Source organism: Simochromis diagramma, unplaced genomic scaffold (assembly GCF_900408965.1).
Source record: "Simochromis diagramma unplaced genomic scaffold, fSimDia1.1 OVJJ01000287.1, whole genome shotgun sequence".
NCBI classification, from domain to species: Eukaryota; Metazoa; Chordata; class Actinopteri; order Cichliformes; family Cichlidae; genus Simochromis; species Simochromis diagramma.
In genome coordinates, this window is record NW_024386810.1 from 39,420 (window position 1) to 58,465 (window position 19,046).

Below are 19,046 nucleotides of genomic sequence, written 5' to 3' on the forward strand. Positions count from 1 at the left end.
GATTAGAACATGCTGTAGGTATTACAGGTACTGCACTGCAGTGGTTTGTATCATATCTATCTAATAGACTCCAGTTTGTGCATGTAAATGGAGAGTCCTCTTCACACACTGAGGTTAATTATGGAGTTCCACAGGGTTCAGTGCTAGGACCAATTCTGTTTACATTATACATGCTTCCCTTAGGCAGCATCATTAGAAGACATAGCATACATTTACACTGCTATGCAGATGACACCCAGCTCTATCTGTCCATGAAGCCAGATAACACACACCAATGAGTTAAACTGCAGGAATGTCTTAAAGACATAAAGACCTGGATGACCGCTAACTTTCTGCTTCTTAATTCAGATCAAACTGAGGTTATTGTACTCGGCCCTGAAAAGCTTAGAAATATGGTATCTAAGCAGATTCTTACTCTGGATGGCATTACCTTGGCCTCCAGTAATGCTGTGAGGAACCACAGTGTTACTGGACACACTAAAACTCACTAACACACACATACCTGTGCACAGGTGTGCTCACTGTTATGTAATGTGTGTATCTGTATGTGTGTGTGTGTGTTCACAGCCGCAGGTCTGACCTCAGCCGGTGCTCTCTCTCCTCTCAGGGTATCCCGAGCTGCCTCTGTCCTGCTGTCCGACCCCTGCTTCCAGCTCCACTCCATCCAGCACCTCCTGGGAGAAGGAGGCGAGTCCTCCAGCTCCTCGGCAGCCGTGGCCCCCAGCGTGCGTCCTGCGATGGGCTCTCTGGGATCGTCCGTGGCCACCCCGCTCCCGTCGGCCGCTGGAAACTCGGGATCCTCGGAGCGCAAACACTTCTCCCTGCATGCATGTGAGTAGATGATCACAGGTGGCTTTGGTGGGCGTGGCTACCAAGGTGGGGAAAATGTGACCGGTGGTAGCTGCAGATTTGTGCTTAGTAGGAAGTGATGTCACACACTCCTCTGTCATCTCTATGAGACACACTCCAGCCTCCGGCCCAGCGGTCAGGGTGCATTGTGGGTAGAGCTACATGTACAGGACAGCTTCAGGCCTGGAGTCAGACCAAACAAACGTGTGCATGCAGTAAATAATTCCCTGTGCTTTTGCTGTCGGGATTACGGTCGGGGTGAGCAGCCAGGGAAAGGGTTACGTCAACTAGATGTCCCCACAAGATAGGAGTATCCGCCGTGTGTGTGTGTGTGTGTGTGTGTGTGTGTGTGTGTGTGTGTGTGTGTGAGAATGGGCACCTCCCACACGTGTGAATGCGAGCGTCTTGCTTTGTGGTGGGAGCAGGAAGCTGTCTGCCTGCTGCTGTAATATTCACAATAACAGGTGGAGTATTGGAGTGAGTGTAAACACGCTGATGCCAGCAGCGCTCCAGAGCGAGATCAGCTGGTGCCTCTGATGTGGTCGGAGGTGGAGGCCTTCCTGAATCAGTGTGTGTTTGTCTTCACAGTGATGTGAGATCCTGAAAATAAAAAGATTCCCCCGGTCCTGGTTTCTGGTTCACCATCTGAGTGTGGAGCAGGCTGCAGAGGCCTGTAGCTGTGGGCTCTCTGCTCGTCTGTGATTGGAGATCGGGCTGCAGGGGCAGCTTCTCTTGTGCTGGAGTCTCGTTACTCGGAGGGCGTGCGAGGACAGAAACACGATGTTTGGTTTGTGCTTTCAGACTGAATCAGCTGGATGCTGCGCCGAGCGTGTGCTTTGGAAACGAGCCTGTAATGTTATTTGGACCTCAGAGTAATTGTGTTTGTGCTGCAGTGGCTTCTGTCATGATCACAGAGCTGTGAGTGCAGCTCAGAGGACAAACACTGCCTCTCGCTGCCACGCTTCATGTTTCAGGCAGCTTTGCTTTGCTCGATGTGCAGCGCTCCGACTCACCGGCCTTCGGGCTGTTTGCTGTGATGTTGGATTACAGCTGATAACTGATAACACTTTTCCTCTCTGCTGTTAGTGAGGCACAGGGTGCTGCAGGGCAGAGACAGAAGGAGAGCAGCAGGAGTGAAGGGGAAGCTTTAAAGATGGCAGTGAGACCTGCTGTGGCGGTCTGCAGAGCTGCTGAGGGTGAAGTCTGAAGCTGACAGCCTGAGAGCTGGAGGCGCGCTGGAACCTGCAACACGCACGTGAAGGCGGTGTTTCGCTGTCGTCACTGAATCGGCGTGTGACTCTGTGGTAACATCACCCACCTCCTGACATGCAGTCGCAGAAAAATCCTGTGGCCTTATAGTGGAGCTCGCCACAGGGGATGGCCCAGTCGTTGTGACATCCTTATCCGTTGCCACGGCAATGCAGACAGTTTCCATGACCACGATGTGTGTCATCATGTAGAGGATATGTGCCTGGAAGGGAGGTGTCAAAATTAAATATCTGTCCCGAGATTATTGTAGCCAGAAAACATCAAAACGACACCGCGCCTTACCGAGCTCCCATAACCTGATTCTGGAATAACCTGAAATATTCTGGAATAACCTGAAATATTCTGGAATAAGGTCAGATACATGAAATAATCGGGATTAACCAGACATAAACACGACAGCCTGAATTGTAAAATAAACTGATACCTGCTGGAGTTAACATGAAGTCCTATAGAAACAGAATCTTTTTAGCAGAGATGATGAAACTAGTTTAAACGCGATCACTGATGTCAGGACTCTTTACAGCTCCTCAGTGTGCCACAATGACACGCAGGGTCAGGTTAAAGGTTAAAGGTGCTAATACGTCTCTCAGCTGACAAACACCCTGCATGGCTGTGGGTCACGTCAGAATCAGAGAGACTTTATTTATCCCCACTTAACAAGCAACAGAGCAGCACGATGTTGAAGATGAGGACAATAAGAACAGGCAATAAGAGTGAGATAATAAATACACAGTTAATACAGTTTTAAAATTAAAGCGACTGAAAGATGAATAAATAACTAAGTGACTAAAAGAATAAAGCGTCGGTTGTATAAGAAGAGAGTAGTTTATGTTTCTGGTCTCATCGGCTGGAGTTAAAAAGCAGAGCTGCTTTGGGGACAAAGGTGACGCTCCTCCTCCTCCTCCCAGTCCTGCAGGAAATGCAGCGGAGGCGTCGCCCAGAGGGGAGCCATTGAAATGCGGGGTGAAGAATGTGAGAGGGGTCGTTGATGATTTTGGCTGCCTGTCTGAGGCCTGTTGGCTGAAAACCTGCCAGAGTTCTGACAGGCCAATGACTGTAGAGCACACTGATGCAGTGCGCTGCAGTCTGTTCCTGTATGAAGGCTGAGGGAGTGGGACCAGCAGCTGATGGAGGTCATGATGCTTTCCAGGAAGGCGTAGTAAAAAGTCATCATGATGGGGCTGCTGACTCCAAAGGAGTTTCCTAAGGAGGTGTAGCCGTTGGTGGCACCTCCTGAGAATCTCCTCTGTGTTGGCAGAGAATCTCAGGAGGTTGTCAAAGATGGTTCGCAGGTATTTGTGCTCCTCAGCTACCTCCACTGGCTTCCCGTGGATGGTGGTGGTGACTGAAGCAGCCAGATCCCTCTGCCTACTGGAGAAGGTCACCACCTTTGCTCACGTTCAGTTCAAGTTGGAGCTGTCACACCACTCTACAAACTCCTGCAGAGCGGGCCCGTGGTGCTGTGAGGGCCTGACAGCAGTGACAGGAGAACTGTGTCGTCAGCATATTTCACCAGGTGACAGTCGGGCCGTGTGGATCTGCAGTCATCAGCGTAGAGGATGAAGAGCAGGGGGGAGAGCACACAGCCCTGGGGGGAGCCAGTGGAGGTGGAACAGAGACCGGAGAGAGAGTTGTTGACCCGAACTTTCTGAGTCCTGTTGGTCAAAAAGTCCAATATCCTCAGGATCAGCTGATCATCCAGGTGAAATCGGGAGGAAAGTTTAGTGGGCAGGAAATGAGGCTGCAGAGTGATGCACGCTGATGAGAAACCAGCAAACAGAAGTCTGGCAGAGTCAGGGAGCTCCAGATGTTTGTGGATGCAGTCCAAGATGAAGAGTTTTGCATCATCGACACGTCTGCGTGCACGGTAAGCAAACTGGAGTGGGTCCATCAGGGGGTCAGTTGCTCTTACGATGTGCTGTTTTATGATCTTCTCCATGGCCTTCATCACCAGGGAGGTGAGGGCCACGGGACGAAGATCATTCAGAGACTTTCGGTTGTTTCTTTTGGGGATGAGGATGACTGTGGAGTGTTTCCACAGCTGGGGGACGGTGTGACTGTCGACCGAGTGTTGAAATAGAGTCCGGACACACTTCCTAGTTGCCCTGCACAGGGCCTCACAACTCGACTGCTGATGTTGTCAGGGCCAGGTGAGCTCCTCTCCCTGGTCCTCCTGAGGGCTCTCACCACGTCCTCAGTCCTGAAGGTGAGTGCAGAGCTGCCAGGTGTGAGTGAGGATCTGAACTCCTCAAACCTGGTGTAGAAAGCGTTGAGGTCGTCAGGGAGGGAGGAGGGGTTGCTGCCCTCCACCTGGGTGGTTCTGGAGGTGGTGACCGCAGAATTCACAGAGGCCATGGTTTTGAGGCCCTGCCAGGCTGAGTGGAGGTCCCCGTGTTTTTATACATGTCCGTGAGCAGCAGCTCAGAGTGGGCGTGGACGTGCCGGTTCACCCTGTGACAGACAATGAGCAGTTCATCACACACCTGCTGAACACCTGAACAAGCAGAACACTGAATGTCTCTGCTCCAGAGCTCAGTGCCCTGAAACAGAAGTACCTGCTGTAAGCTCCTATCATGACAGAGGCACGGAGCGAACGCGCAGAGCAAACAGACGATGACATGAATGAGAGGGTAAACAGGAGGTGATAAAGACGGAGCATCGATGCAGCAGAGGGAGGAGCTGCGTGGGCAGCTGCGATGTGCTTGTCTGTCTGTAAGAGGAGTAATGTTCACCCTGCCAGCTGCCCCGAGCTCCAGATTGGCTCCCGGCAGGGGGTCTGTGACAACATGAGCCTCTGGATGCTCTGACCTCTGACCTCAGTGAAAACAGGAAGTTCATTTTAGTCCTCTCAGAGTCACAGAGGGCAGGAAGCAGGGCGGGGCTACTAGTGATTTACTGGTCAAACGTTGATGAAGGTGATGATGACGATGAGCTGGGTCATGTGCAGCCTCGGCCGGCTGACCTTCATCTGTGCGAGCAGGTTAACGATGATGATCTGTGGTAACGTGATAGAGCGCGCACACCATGCTGTTCCCAGTACACACCAGTACTGTGGGTGTGTTTTATGGCACCAGGGAAACCCAAGCAGTCAGCTCATTGATCAGCGATGAGCATTATTGATGGCTCGGTCTGAGCAGCGTGGGCGATCCGAAGCTCCTGCAGGCTGCGTGAGACGTCGTAGTGAAGCAGAGCTCGGAGCTTCCTCGGTGCTGGCTGGATCGTGCAGATGTTTCAGCACCGCTGCGTCTCACACTGATGCTGTGATTCATGAGGTGGAGGTGCTCTGGGCTCTGCAGCTGATTCTCTCTGAAACGCTCGTCGTCTTCAGGCTGAGGTTATTTTGGCATCTGTCACTCTTCCTTCATCCCTGCCCATCTTCTCTCGTCCATCCTGCATCTTTCCTGCCTGTCCCGTGGCTTCTCCTCTCCGTTTCCATCCTGAGTCGCCTATTTCAGCTTTTGCTCCGCCCTGATGCGTCGGCCCCGTCTGCAGGCCCAAATCAGCCTCTGCTTTATCAGATATTTGCTGCAGCAGCTCAGCAGGGGTACCTAATAAAATGGTGTGTGATACAGATCTGTGTGCGTGTGTCACAAAGTGGCAGAGATATTTGTTAGACCAGCAGCAACCGTAACCACATACCAGGAACGACAAACGTGCTCATGTTGGAATAAACATCGTTTACTGCTTGTTTGTCGCCTGTAGATGAACTGACGTGGTGGAGTTACTCTACATAAATATTCAGGTTCAATGTAATTTGATTACAGAAGTGATCAAGACACGGTGATAGTGGGAGGAGCCAGGACACTCGGTTTTCCTCTTTCAAAGGTGATCAGAGAAATATCCTCTCACATCCAGATGTCATCAGCTCCATGATCCATGCTACACCTGTCCTCACCTGTCCTCCTCCCGTTTCCTCTGATCGATCATAACTTTGTGTTTCAAGCCTCCCCCCCCCCACCACCACACACACACACACACACCTTCCCTGAAAGCATGTGTGTGTTCACGTGTGTGTGTTACATGTTTGTTTCATGTGTGTTAATGTGAGTTGTGGTCCATGCTGTGTGGGTGGGGCTGACTGCTCTCTGTTTTGTGGGTTTGTGCGGGTGGAGGCCGTTAATCTCTGGATGTTTTATGGATGAGAGCAAAGCGCAGCGTCGGTGATGTGCGTCTCATTAACATCAGACTGTTTACGCCGTGCTGCAGATTTATTTAGCCAATTAGACTCTGCAGAAGAACAACAACTGTGTGTCTGTGTGTGTGTGTCTGTGTGGTGTGTGTGTCTGTGTGTGTGCGTCTGTGTGTGTGTGTCTGTGTGTGTGTGCGTCTGTGTGTGTGGTGTCTGCGATGAAGACAGAGTTTGAGCACATGCCCCAGCTTCACTTCACTGGCTGCCCATTTCTTTCAAGATTCATTCTAAGCTCTCCGCGGCGTCGCCCCGCCTCCTCTCTCTGAGCTGCTACAGCCTCACGCACCCACCCGCTCTCTCAGGTCAGCTGATCAGCTGCTCCTGCATGTACCCAGGACTGGGTAAGCTTAGAGGAGATCGTGCTTTTGCTGTAGCAGCTCCCAAACTGTGGAAAGATCTCCCTTTAGAGATTAGACAGGCCTCGTCACCACCTGTTTTTAAGTCACTCTTGAAAGCCCACCTCTTTACCCTGACCTTTGACACCATGTGGGATGTTGGTTTATTTTAGTTGTTCATAGGTGATTCGATGCTGTTTTATCTTGTTTTCTTTTTAATATAGGGCTGTTTTAATTTTTATGTGTTACGTGTTTCATTTATTCATTTATTTTTGCTGTTTTCTGTTATTCTGTTGTTTTCAACTTATTTTCTGTACAGCACTTTGGTCCTGTGCTGGGTATTTTAAAGTGCTTTATAAATAAAATTGGATGGGATTGGAAGACCAGCGAGCACGTCAGCTGCAAACTAACATCAACAACAGTTCAGTGTTTAAGCTCCCTCAGGTCAGCAGCTCAGAGTTTATTTGGCTTTTATTTGTATGTTTCAATATTAATCAAATTGACCTGAGACAGAAAAATGTTTCAGAGTAAACACAGTGTGGTCCACCCCGCGCCCCCCTTTAGACTCGCCCCTGTTCACTTCCATGTAAACCAGAGCGGCTGCCGTCAGCCTTCACCAAGCTGCCATTTAAACCTGTCAGACTGAGTTCAGTTCGTCTGCGTACTTTAACACTCCTGGAGTTCAGATTGTTCTGTGTGTGACACAAACGGCAGTGGGCGGAGCTACAAAGTAGCTTCGATGGAGCTGCAGCCAGTAAAACCTCTGATGGTGAGATGAGATCAGAGGGCCTTTATTTGTCAGTTGCAGTTGCCACAACCGAGATGACAGACCTTGCCGACCGTACATATGATACACATCACATTGGGGAGACAGGTCAGGCTAGGTAGCGAGGAAAAAAACATGGAAATGTGTAACACAAAAGGATAATACAGGAATGCACAGACATCATCACACCATAACACAAAACACAGACAAGCAACATGGGAGAGTGTTCCAGCGTGTACAGCTGATCTGGGAGCGCTGCAATCTTCGATCGCGCCTCCAGCTGATCCGCTGTCCACATCGGATGGGAGGTAAGCATGGGAGGAGGCGATGCTCCGCCTCTCCGCGGTGTTTAAATAGACTCCGCCTCCACGTTAAACTGCCAGCGTCATCATCGCTGCTGCTGTGTGCGTCATCCACTCGCTGCCCATAGATACGTTGTACTGCAGGCCTGGCTTCAGTCGGTCAGTAAATGAAACGCAGCATTTCTGTTAATATTTTTTAATATTGAGTTATTCCAATCACTCGAAGACTGGTTGCAGCGCCACACACACACACTCTCTGGTATCTTGGCGTGCTCCCATCAGGAGGCCCTGGGTCAGTGCGTGAGTGCATTGTTGTCGCCATCTGTTGCGATTCTCCGAGTTTGTGTTGGGACTCAGTTTTGATGTGTGGAGCTCCCGGGCCTGCCTCGAGTTTCAGAGGTTGTTGAGTGATTGTTAATTCTAATTCCTGGAGCTTCCGTTACCCCTGTGTTTCTTGTGTTCCCTGTGTTTCTTGTGTTCCCTGTGTTTCTTGTGTTCCCTGTGTTTCTTGTGTTCCCTGTGTTTCTTGTGTCCCCTGTGTTTTTTGTGTCCCCTGTGTTTTTTGTGTTTCTTGTGTCCCCTGTGGTCTCTGTTTCATGTGTCCCCTGTGTTTCATGTGTCCCCTGTTTCATGTGTCCCCTGTGTTTCATGTGGTCCCTGTGTTTCTTGTGTCCCCTGTGTTTCTTGTGTCCCCTGTGTTTTTTGTGTCCCCTGTGTTTTTTGTGTTTCTTGTGTCCCCTGTGGTCTCTGTTTCATGTGTCCCCTGTGTTTCATGTGTCCCCTGTGTTTCTTGTGTCCCCTGTGTTTCTTGTGTCCCCTGTGTTTCATGTGTCCCCTGTGTTTCATGTGTCCCCTGTGTTTCTTGTGTCCCCTGTGTTTCATGTGTCCCCTGTGTTTCTTGTGTCCCCTGTGTTTCTTGTGTCCCCTGTGTTTCATGTGTCCCCTGTGTTTCATGTGTCCCCTGTGTTTCATGTGTCCCCTGTGTTTCTTGTGTCCCCTGTGTTTCTTGTGTCCCCTGTGTTTCTTGTGGTCCCCTGTGTTTCGTGTGGTCCCCTGTGTTTCGTGTGGTCCCCTGTGTTTCATGTGTCCCCTGTGTTTCATGTGGTCCCCTGTGTTTCATGTGGTCCCCTGTGTTTCTTGTGTCCCCTGTGTTTCTTGTGTCCCCTGTGTTTCTTGTGTCCCCTGTGTTTTTTGTGTCCCCTGTGTTTTTTGTGTTTCTTGTGTCCCCTGTGGTCTCTGTTTCATGTGTCCCCTGTGTTTCATGTGTCCCCTGTTTCATGTGTCCCCTGTGTTTCATGTGGTCCCTGTGTTTCTTGTGTCCCCTGTGTTTCTTGTGTCCCCTGTGTTTCTTGTGTCCCCTGTGTTTTTTGTGTCCCCTGTGTTTTTTGTGTTTCTTGTGTCCCCTGTGGTCTCTGTTTCATGTGTCCCCTGTGTTTCATGTGTCCCCTGTTTCTTGTGTTTCTTGTGTCCCCTGTGTTTCATGTGTCCCCTGTGTTTCATGTGTCCCCTGTGTTTCTTGTGTCCCCTGTGTTTCTTGTGTCCCCTGTGTTTCATGTGTCCCCTGTGTTTCATGTGTCCCCTGTGTTTCTTGTGTCCCCTGTGTTTCATGTGTCCCCTGTGTTTCATGTGTCCCCTGTGTTTCATGTGTCCCCTGTGTTTCTTGTGTCCCCTGTGTTTCGTGTGGTCCCCTGTGTTTCGTGTGGTCCCCTGTGTTTCGTGTGGTCCCCTGTGTTTCTTGTGGTCCCCTGTGTTTCATGTGGTCCCCTGTGTTTCTTGTGGTCCCCTGTGTTTCATGTGGTCCCCTGTGTTTCTTGTGGTCCCCTGTGTTTCATGTGGTCCCCTGTGTTTCTTGTGGTCCCCTGTGTTTCGTGTGGTCCCCTGTGTTTCTTGTGGTCCCCTGTGTTTCGTGTGGTCCCCTGTGTTTCGTGTGTCCCCTGTTCCCTGCCTCTGTCTCAGTGTTTGTTTTGTCCCTGACGTGTCGCTGCGCGTTCTCGGTGAGCTCCAGCCTGAGCCTTTGCCGTGTGGACCCTGGAGTATGTGTGAGATTCCTGCCTCCTTGGTTTCTGCCTGTTTTTGAACAGCGTTCAGTGTTCAGGGCTCAGTGTTTGTTCCCGAGTCTGCAGGCTGCTGTTTGCTCGGGGCAGGCGTCCACAGGACCAAACCTGAAATCTGCTCATCCCGGGAGGAGCCACCGCTTCTGTTGGGGTGAGGAGGTGACAGCGACTCCATCATGGAATAAAGTTGAGCGGGAGCTCAACAGCTGTGTGACGGGCGCTCGGGCTGCTGCGCTCCGTCACACGCTGCTGCGTGTTGGGTGAAGCTTGGTTCCACCTTCGGGCCGTCACCTATGGTCCTCTCTGGGAGGGACTGACAGAACGGACCATAGGTGACCGGCAGGACGTCACAATCCACCAGGAGGAGATAACCTGCTCCTGTCGCTGCAAGGCAGCTCCACCTCAGAGCAGGAGAATGGGTGGATGCAGGTTAATGTGAGCAGCTTCAGCGTCTGTTGGTGAAGAGACTGAGAGGAGAGCACATCCTCCACTGAGATCTTTCTTTGTCATTTTAAAAAGATCCGCATCAGCTCACAGATTCATTGGCTTCTCAGTCTCGCTCCACCTCGCACCAACTTTCATCACATCCAACCGCCGGCGTTCTCCTAATCTTACTGACGGCGTGCAGTCTCATGATCTGAGGTCTGTTGTGTGCTGTGTCCTGCACACAACAGCTCTGCTGGTTGTAACGTTTCACTGCAGATCAACATGGCAGCCATCCAAGCAGCCAGTCTCACAGCCTGCCCTCAGCCGAAAGAGGATCTGATTGCGGCGGGGGGGACAAATCGAAGGCCATAAAGTGAGAGGGTGGGGTGGGGGGGGTGAATAAATGGATGGCAGGAGTTAAAGGAGAAGCTGTGCTCAGCATGTTCAGTCTGTGACTGAAAGCAGGAGTCACATCTGTGATGAACAGCTCAGAAAGTTTCAGTCTGCAGCACCAGCAATGTTTGTGGCTCCTCCTCAGAGCATGGAACAAACGCTGTGCTGATTCATGGAAGCCACAACAAGCCACTAAGTGCACTCGCGTCCATCTTTGCAGGGTAAGATGTGCCTGAAACCGCAGAGCTCCAACTGTCCTGAATCTCTGCAGCACGATTGGCTCATTAACCTCCTGATTTGGTTGCCTATTAGCTTGTTAGTTGCAGGGGCGGGACATAGATAACCATTCAGGTGGAGAGAAGCTGATGATTTACCATCGATCTGTGACCCCCCCTTACCCGAGGCCACAGACGACAGCAGAAACGAGGCGTGGGTTTAACAAATCGATTTTAGTCTGAATAACGGGATATCGATCGATTAAGTCCTGGATCGATTATTATTGGCAGAAACACCTGAATCTCAGCTTAAAGCTCACAAAACTATTTCAACAACCACCAAACAGCTAAAACGGTAAACGAGAGACGGTACAAACACGTGGACGCAGAGCGTGGATCGTTCACCCGACGGCACGGACACGCCGTCGGGCTGAAAGCCCGCAGCTCACAGGTTCTGATGCTGCAGTTTCGTCACTCTGACCAAAACTGACTGAACCAGCAGCACAAGAAGATCAAACTACGCTTCACGTTTGATAAACGTTGTATTTAATTCGCTCTGACTTCCTGCACAGCTCCCGCTGTGTTGATTCATGGTTTTTGATCGACTGCAGAATATTTTAAGGTTTTCTGCTTCATGTTTTTCTGTTGTGATGCTTACACCTCTGATGGATATGTACTGATAAATGATCAGAATTATAACATTTCTGGCTGCCCGAGGCAAAAATCGAATGGGGACGTTCTGAATCATAACTGAGTAAGTTGTATAAACCAGAGATGATACTCAGCAGAAACGAGCTTCGTCTGGACGATGGCTCGGCTCTCAGCGATCGGCCGAGTGTCCCCGCAGCCGTTTCCTGCCTGGTGTTCATTAAACACACCGTGTGATTGGTTTGGTAGTTTGTTGGTAGGAGTTCTCTAAAAGTTCAGAGCGAGGTGGCTCAGAACGAAGTTCAGCAAAGTCAGGTTTTCTCTGTGTTAGCTGGTTTAATAAGTGCTCAAACCCAGAGACAGATTCACCGCGGTGGTTACCAGCCGGGCTCTCGGCTTCAGGCTCTCACTGCTGCTGTTGTTTCTGAGGTGATGGAGAGTAATGTCCCGCCCTCAGCGCAGACTTACAGGAGGTACTTCAACAGTATCCTGCAAGTTTTGGAAGGATCCTTTGACACTGCGAGCTCAGGCAAAATGAGATATTAGTTTCATTTCTTCAACGATCTGCATCACACCTGTACAGGTCACCTCTATGTTTACAAACTAATGTAGATCTTCTGGATCCTGTGACATCAGAGTTTAGTTTCCTGATGTTTTCACCACATCCAATCAGCTCTCCTTCCCTGCAGAGATCCTCAGATCAGCCCATGAACAGCCCTGTTTGTGTCCCCCACAGACACCGACTACATCAGTGAGGAGGAGAAGCACAGGGTGGAGCTGATGTTGGCCTTTCTCACCGAGGAGTCCAAGCAGGCTGCAGCCAGCACAGCTGTAAGTACACCTGCACCTGTCACACCTGCAAGCACACCAATGTAAAAAACATGGACGTGGCGATGTGACCCGTCGCTCACAGACCTGGTTATGGTTCTGCATCCACAGACTTCATGAGAGCCTCACACAGGCTCAGGTACCTGCTGTTACTGATATCAGTAACAGCAGCCATTAGGGCTGGGTCATATCATACCGTTCACAGTGTAATGTTGGGCAACGATAAGAAAATGAAACATGGCGATAGAATATGGGTAAAACGCGCATGCGCAGTGCCGTTGTTTTCATATACATATGGCGGAAAAATCATGGCGGTGACGCAGAATGAGAAGAGCGAAAGCGGATCGTTGAATGAAACAGATGAAGCTGAACTGGTTTGTAAAAATGCTGCAGCTTCACTGGTGTGGAACTGGTTTAGCTTCCGTCCGTCAGATACACAACAAAGCACTATTTTTGGTAGAGCATGCTAGCGGGCCGTCGTTATTACCGTGTTGTTTGGAAAATACGGCACACTTAAAATCAATCCTTTGATTTTTCTGAAGGTCGACAGAGCCCCTTATAATCCCGTGTGCCTTATGTATGAACTCTGGTTGTGTTTACTGACCTCGAAACGATTTTATGTGCACGGCGCTCGAAAATCTGTCAGATGTTTCAGTGCGACTTTGCTGAGCTACGAAGCCGCACCGCTTGATGGATTGTCGGAGCGTTACGGCTATCGTAGGCGGAGCCTCGCGGAGTGATACGTACTGTGCTTCAACATAATGTTACCGTATTGTGTGTGTATAAGCTCTTTTTAAGTGTTGTGGATGTTATACATGGTTATGCTGAGGATGTGTCGGCCAGTTTCCACTGAAATGCCTTTTGGTTAAACTGTCAGTGAGGAGTTTGCATTTGCACTGTTGCATGTTTATATAACTTTAATGCAGATAAAAACAGCTGCTTGTTTAAGTGAAAATACATTGATGGGTTTTTGCACAGCGGCGACACCATGAAGCAGCTTCTTCTTCTTCTGTTGCTATTAAGGTGGAGTTCTGGCAAATGCATGGGCTCGTCCTTTTATAGCGCCAAAGCACTTTCTGCTGCACCACCCACACACCCACTCACAGAGCTTCCATCTATGCCTAAGTGCTGTCTAACACACACACTCACACAGATGGACATTGGGAGGAGCTTGGGGTTCAGCGTCTGTGGTTATTGCTGCTGGTTCTGGGACGTGCACGCTCTGCATGTTTGCATAAAGCAGGCGCAGTAAACTGTTAGAAGTAGAGACGTTGTGTTTGAGACGTTGGTATTTATTTATAGCTGCTGAGACTCTTTAAACCTGCTGAAGCTGATTGTGCGCTCACGGGAAAACGCCGCTGCCTGTGTGAGGTCTAAAGCAAACCTGAACACAACAGAAGGACCTCGCTGATCAATATATAATTAGTCTGTAATTAATAAGTGATGAAGCTGACCTGACCATAGCAGATTAAAAAGTTAAAGTTTGGAAAAACGTGATTGTGAGAGAGAGCCATTTCCTGCGAGGTGTCTGTTCGTCCTGCTCGCCGTCTCCGCGGAGAAACCCGATCCTGGACTCTCCCCGTTGTCTCCACCGCAGAGCTCGGCCGGCTGAAGTGGAGGATTTATTATTGATAAAGCAGGAGAAGCGCTGCGTGTAAATCACTTTCCTGCAAAGTCATGCTCAGAGAACCGGAAATGAAATAAGAGCCAAAATATTATTAGAAGCTGGTAATGAAAGCACAGCGTTCAGTCAGCCTTCAAAGACAGAGACACTGAGGACGTGAAAAATGGAAAAGAAAGCAGAGTGTAAGTGCCGCCTGAGGTGGATTTCCACAAACCCACTAATGGCTCTCTGCTCTCGTTCAGCTGCGAGTAGGAAATGACTTTTGCTAATGTGAAGTTATGCTGCTTGTTTGGAAAGTGTTCCTCAGTCCAGACACGCCGACAAATGTTAAGTGGTTTCAAGCTGCAGCGTGTTTTTCACACAAAGCCTCGAGAAGTACACTCGTCTCCCAACAACACACACCTGAGAACGTCAGATATCTGATTACACACACACACACACACACACACACACACACACACACACACACACACACACACACACACACACACACACACACCATTTACAAACCCAGCTCGGTCTGGCAGACGAGGCTAAACACTGTGTGAATATACAGCTGTGCCCAGATGTTTATATACACTCATCAGCATGAACGTCGGGCTTTAATTGCTCTGTTTCCAGGGTGAATGATTGTACAGCGACTTTAAAAAACAAGCTTGACACTGTTTGTATTTCCCTACGACGCTTTAATAAGTGGTGCTGAAGATGCTGCAGACGAGGTCTGTTATGGGGAGTGATGACTGCTGAAAGGTCCTCTCTACGGCACAAAAAGGATTTGTTTGGCAGCATTCATCGGACTGACCGAAGTCCAAGGAACTCAGTGAAGATCTAAGATTTACAGGAGCTGGGAACGTGTCTGCAGAGACACGATCATCATTTCAAACAGCTGTACGTGAGTTTATCCAGATGTGCCGTCACATCGTAACCAGCTTCCTCGCGACGAGAGGAAATTGGTTAGGATGTTCAGGAACAATTGAGGAATAACCGAGACTCAAACCTGCCACGAAGCTTCCACAGTGAAGCCATCTGAGAGAGCGCCGACCAAGAAAGAAGAAGCCGCCCACGTGGGCGAGCCAGAGGCAGAAGAGGCTCGGGGCGGTAAAGGGAGACTGTGTGAAAACTCTGACGCTCCCGCTTCAACAGCAGAGGGTCTCCGGGCAGACCATCGCCGTCTTCGTTGTGGAGCGAGGCTACAAACCGCCGCTGTGTTTCTATGTGCCGCATCATTTCCTGTTAAACTCACAGGTCACGCTCGAGCCAGACACGAAGAAGTAACCGAAGCATTTTACACCAAATGTTTCTGAGAAATTCGAGATGTAAGCGCTTCACCCAGAAAAACCTTTTCAAGATTTATGTAACCACAACTTTGTATGATCGTTTAAACATTTATCAGGAGAACTACGAGTTCTTCTATTTTTAAAGAGTCTTTGCAGGCGCAGGATGTTTGAAGCATCTTATTCTGGGAACAGTGGGAGCGAGGCAGGTGTGATCCCAGTTATCACTGAGGACCAGACTAGACGCATGAACACGATCACAGAAAAGCTTCGATTGAAAGTTGTTTATGTGATCTGCAAACAGTCCCCACGTCTGTGACGCAGCCTCTCGGTTTATCAGCACGAGCACTCTGTGCAGGTACGGCCGCTGGGTCTCCGCCTCCATCTGTTGGGGTGGGGCTGCTTTCCACTATAAACACGCCCCTTTCACACAGTGGCGCTTTCTTCAAAAACACTGTTGTTGTTGTTTTTTGTTTTTTTGCCTGTCCCGTTTGGCTCTTTTGCATCAGCATTATTGTCTAAAGGCAAAGAAAGATGCCCAACAGATTTACTTTACCAAATTGACCATCCCAGCCTTGCTGTAATGGTCCATTTGATTCACCTTTTATTGTTTATTTTATTTTCACTTACTGAATACGGGACAGACTTGACTGGGGGAAAGAAGGGGAGAAAGAAAGAGGGAAAGAGAAACAGCTGAGAAGAGGGACGGGGGAGAAGGGCAAAAAATAAAAACCAACAGAATGAGCAGAAAAAAAAATGCATCTATCGATCACCTGGATCACCTGCTGAGAAAGAAAAAAGAAAACAAGCAGAAGAGAACAAGAGTAATAGAATAAACAACATCACAATGATATATGGGAATATGACAGTAAATACTAAATATTAAACATTATTGTGCAGCACATAAGATCAACAGAACACAGTGTGCTTTGACGTAGGAGCCAAAAAGGGTGTAGTTTGTGGGTGTGATCACCCGTGTGTACACCTGTGAGCATGGACGCGCTTGTTTTTTCAAAAGGTTCCTTCATGTAATGATCTGCTAGAGGGTGTGGGGGGGCCACAGCCCCGTCCTCCAGGGCATGAAGCAGGTATGGAGGAGATCAAAACTCCAGACATCCAGAGGCCCCCGGAATACAAGAGACCAAGGAAGACCAACAAAAACACTGTTTGCTGTCTGATCACAGCTCACCGAGGCCTGTTGTCATTCGCCGTCACACACTCACACCGAGAAGCACCAAAACAGAAAAGTCACGTTGTAGCACCCAGGCTTCCTCGTAGACCCCAAACAGGTGTGGAGGTGAGTTCTGACTCTGGTCGTTTTTCATTTATTGTGTTGTTTGTGGAAACGCACCGCTCTCTCAGATGGCCCCGCCCCTCCCTGAGCCTGGGTCTGTGAGCGCTTTGCTCGTACGCAGTCACCTGATTGTTGGGTTTCTCTGTTGGGTCTTTATAATAAAGAGCGCTTTGAGGCGACTGTGATTTGGCGCTAGATAAATAAAACTGTGTAGAATTGAACGTTGCAGTTTTTCCTGCGCCTGCAGGAATTTATTACCATCACAGAGCTTGTCGAGCAGAGATTACCCCCGCTGCAGGGAGGGCGGGCCTGTTCACTGCACCACCTCTGCAACCTCCTCACAAAGAGTTACGTCTGTGGAATATGGTGCTTATCTCCGTGGCGATGCAGGTAAGTTATAGGTCAAAGGTCAAACCTTCATGGATGATCGTTTTTCTGTGACTTTCAGTCTGGAGTGTGGAGCCTGTAAAACAGGAAACGAGCGAAGCACCAGTCAGCGTTTTGCTTCGGCGCCGACTTCATTCATTCATCAGAGCACGTCCGGAGTTTTTACTTTCACCTCAGAATAAGATGGAAAATCAGTCGTCTGAGACAGGACTTATTCTCATTATTACGACACGCTGCGTGAGATAAAACGTTGGTTTGGTCTGAGTGGACCTGAGCTTCCACAGAGAGGGTGGGTTGGCACACGGCTGCTGGCTCTCTGATACTCACACCTTAGTCTTTTTGCAGCCGGAAGCAGCGATCGTTCTTCTCTTCTCGACGCGTCTTAATGGCAGTGGAAACTTGTGTCATAATGGATGCTGACTTTCCAGGTTTCAGAAAGCCGCGGTCGCAGAGACGGGCCTGACCCCAGCACAGCCCTGCAGACGCCACTTTCAGCTGCCCGTGTGAGATTAAATCATCAGGCTGTTTGAAAAGCTGTCAGGGCGGTTAGCTGCTGCTGTCCATCGATCGTTAAAGCGCGCGCGCACGCGCACACACACACACACACACACACACACAACACACACACACACACACACACTCTGGCTGTTTTCTCTCTGTGTTTGCTGATGTTTGCCAGGACAGCACACAGGATGTCAGGGCAACCAGCTCCATAGAGATGGGTGTTAAAGCTCCAGTGATTATCCTCTGGATGGAGGGTGTGTGTGTGTGTGTGTGTGTGTGTGTGTGCGTGTTAAATATGCAGTGTTTTACAGCTGAGAGCTGCTCAGGTTTGGACTTGATGTTCCGCCTGGTCGGTTTCGTCGTCACAGCGTGATTATGGTGTTTGATGTTCGTCTGTGAGAGGTCGTCACCCTGAACTGTGACTCGCACGTAAAAAACACTGAAGAGTAAAAACCAGAGTGGAACGTGTTCAGTTTGAATCTTGACCAGTTTGATCAGGTTGGTCAGGACTAGGGATGGGTATCCCATCCCTAGTCTACCAGTACCAAACCGGTACTTTTGAAACGGTGCCGGTGCTTAAACGGTGCTCAAACCGGTGCTTAAAGAATGAAGAACACAAACTTTGTCCAAAAACCTCTCATGTTCAGCTGTTTTTTGTAAAAAGATAACAATGTTAGCCTTTTCTGCAGCTATGGGGCATATATGGTATCACTCTTGGCTGGAAGCAGTGCTTAAACAATGGAAAAAACACAAACTTTGTCCAAAAACCTCTCATGTTCAGCTGTTTTCCACTTTTTCTTTGGTCATTTTAGCCTTTTTGGCCAGGGTGAAGGGAGCATCTGCCATCAAACAAGAAGACAGCCGCATGTAGCTATGATGTGTTTGCTAGTTCACTTACATGCATTAATGTAATAACGTGGTTAGCCTACTCAACGTAAATTACACACGAACAACATTAAGCTACTCACGCAGAGAAGAACGGCTGCTGCTGCATCATCATCCTCATCATTTCTGCTACACTGGCAGGGCTAGGGGCCAGGACTCTCCTCTTCGGGTTTGTGGGGGATGTTGCTAACTCCGGGTCTGATAACAGGCACCACACCCGCAGTAGATGTGCTCGGTGTGAGGTCTCGCAGCAAGCTATCAAATACGGCGCATTTCTCGGCTTTTAAAAAAAACGCTATGCGTCGCCAGGTGTTTCATCGGATTTGAGGTGTTACCTCCTTTGACAGTATCACAGTATCAGCTTAAAGCACTTGTTGCAGCTGCTGAGTTTGCATCTTTTGCTGTGAAGTACAGCCAGACTTTGACCGCTTCGCCTTGGACATTTTTAATCTGTAGCTCTGCTCTAAAAGAACGTACGTACCTGGACCCGCCTACTATCCTCGGAAACGTAAAATGATTGGCTAGAATCTAAAGTGTATCACATCCTTCTGTATTTATCACCAAGTTATCTTCAAACAGTGAATAATGAGACACTTTGGGAAAAACTTTGATGGTTTTAGGACTACATCATGTTGTTTATGTGCAGTAGAGCTGCACTGAGTACTTTCAGCAGGACCTCTGTAATGGAGTAGTTTGCAGTGCAGTACTTCAGTTTGAATAAAGGAGGTGAAAATAAGCTAAAATCTTCTTGTGGTTTCTGTGTTTTCACCGACTGCAGGCGAACCTTCATCGTGACTCCGTCTG

At 49.2% G+C, this 19,046-nt stretch overlaps 1 protein-coding gene across 2 annotated transcripts in view; it reads left to right on the forward strand.

Annotated features, from left to right (window-relative positions):
* LOC120730697 (E3 ubiquitin-protein ligase RNF123-like) overlaps window positions 1-12,416 on the forward strand; it is a 51,804-nt gene extending 39,388 nt beyond the window's left edge. For both annotated transcript variants that reach the window (XM_040027154.1, XM_040027155.1), the window contains 2 exons: window positions 608-831; window positions 12,183-12,416. In XM_040027154.1, coding sequence (XP_039883088.1) covers window positions 608-831; window positions 12,183-12,322 — 364 coding nt within the window. In that variant the 3' untranslated portion in view covers window positions 12,323-12,416. The remainder of the gene's footprint in view (window positions 1-607; window positions 832-12,182) is intronic.
* The last annotated feature ends 6,630 nt before the right edge of the window (window positions 12,417-19,046 follow it).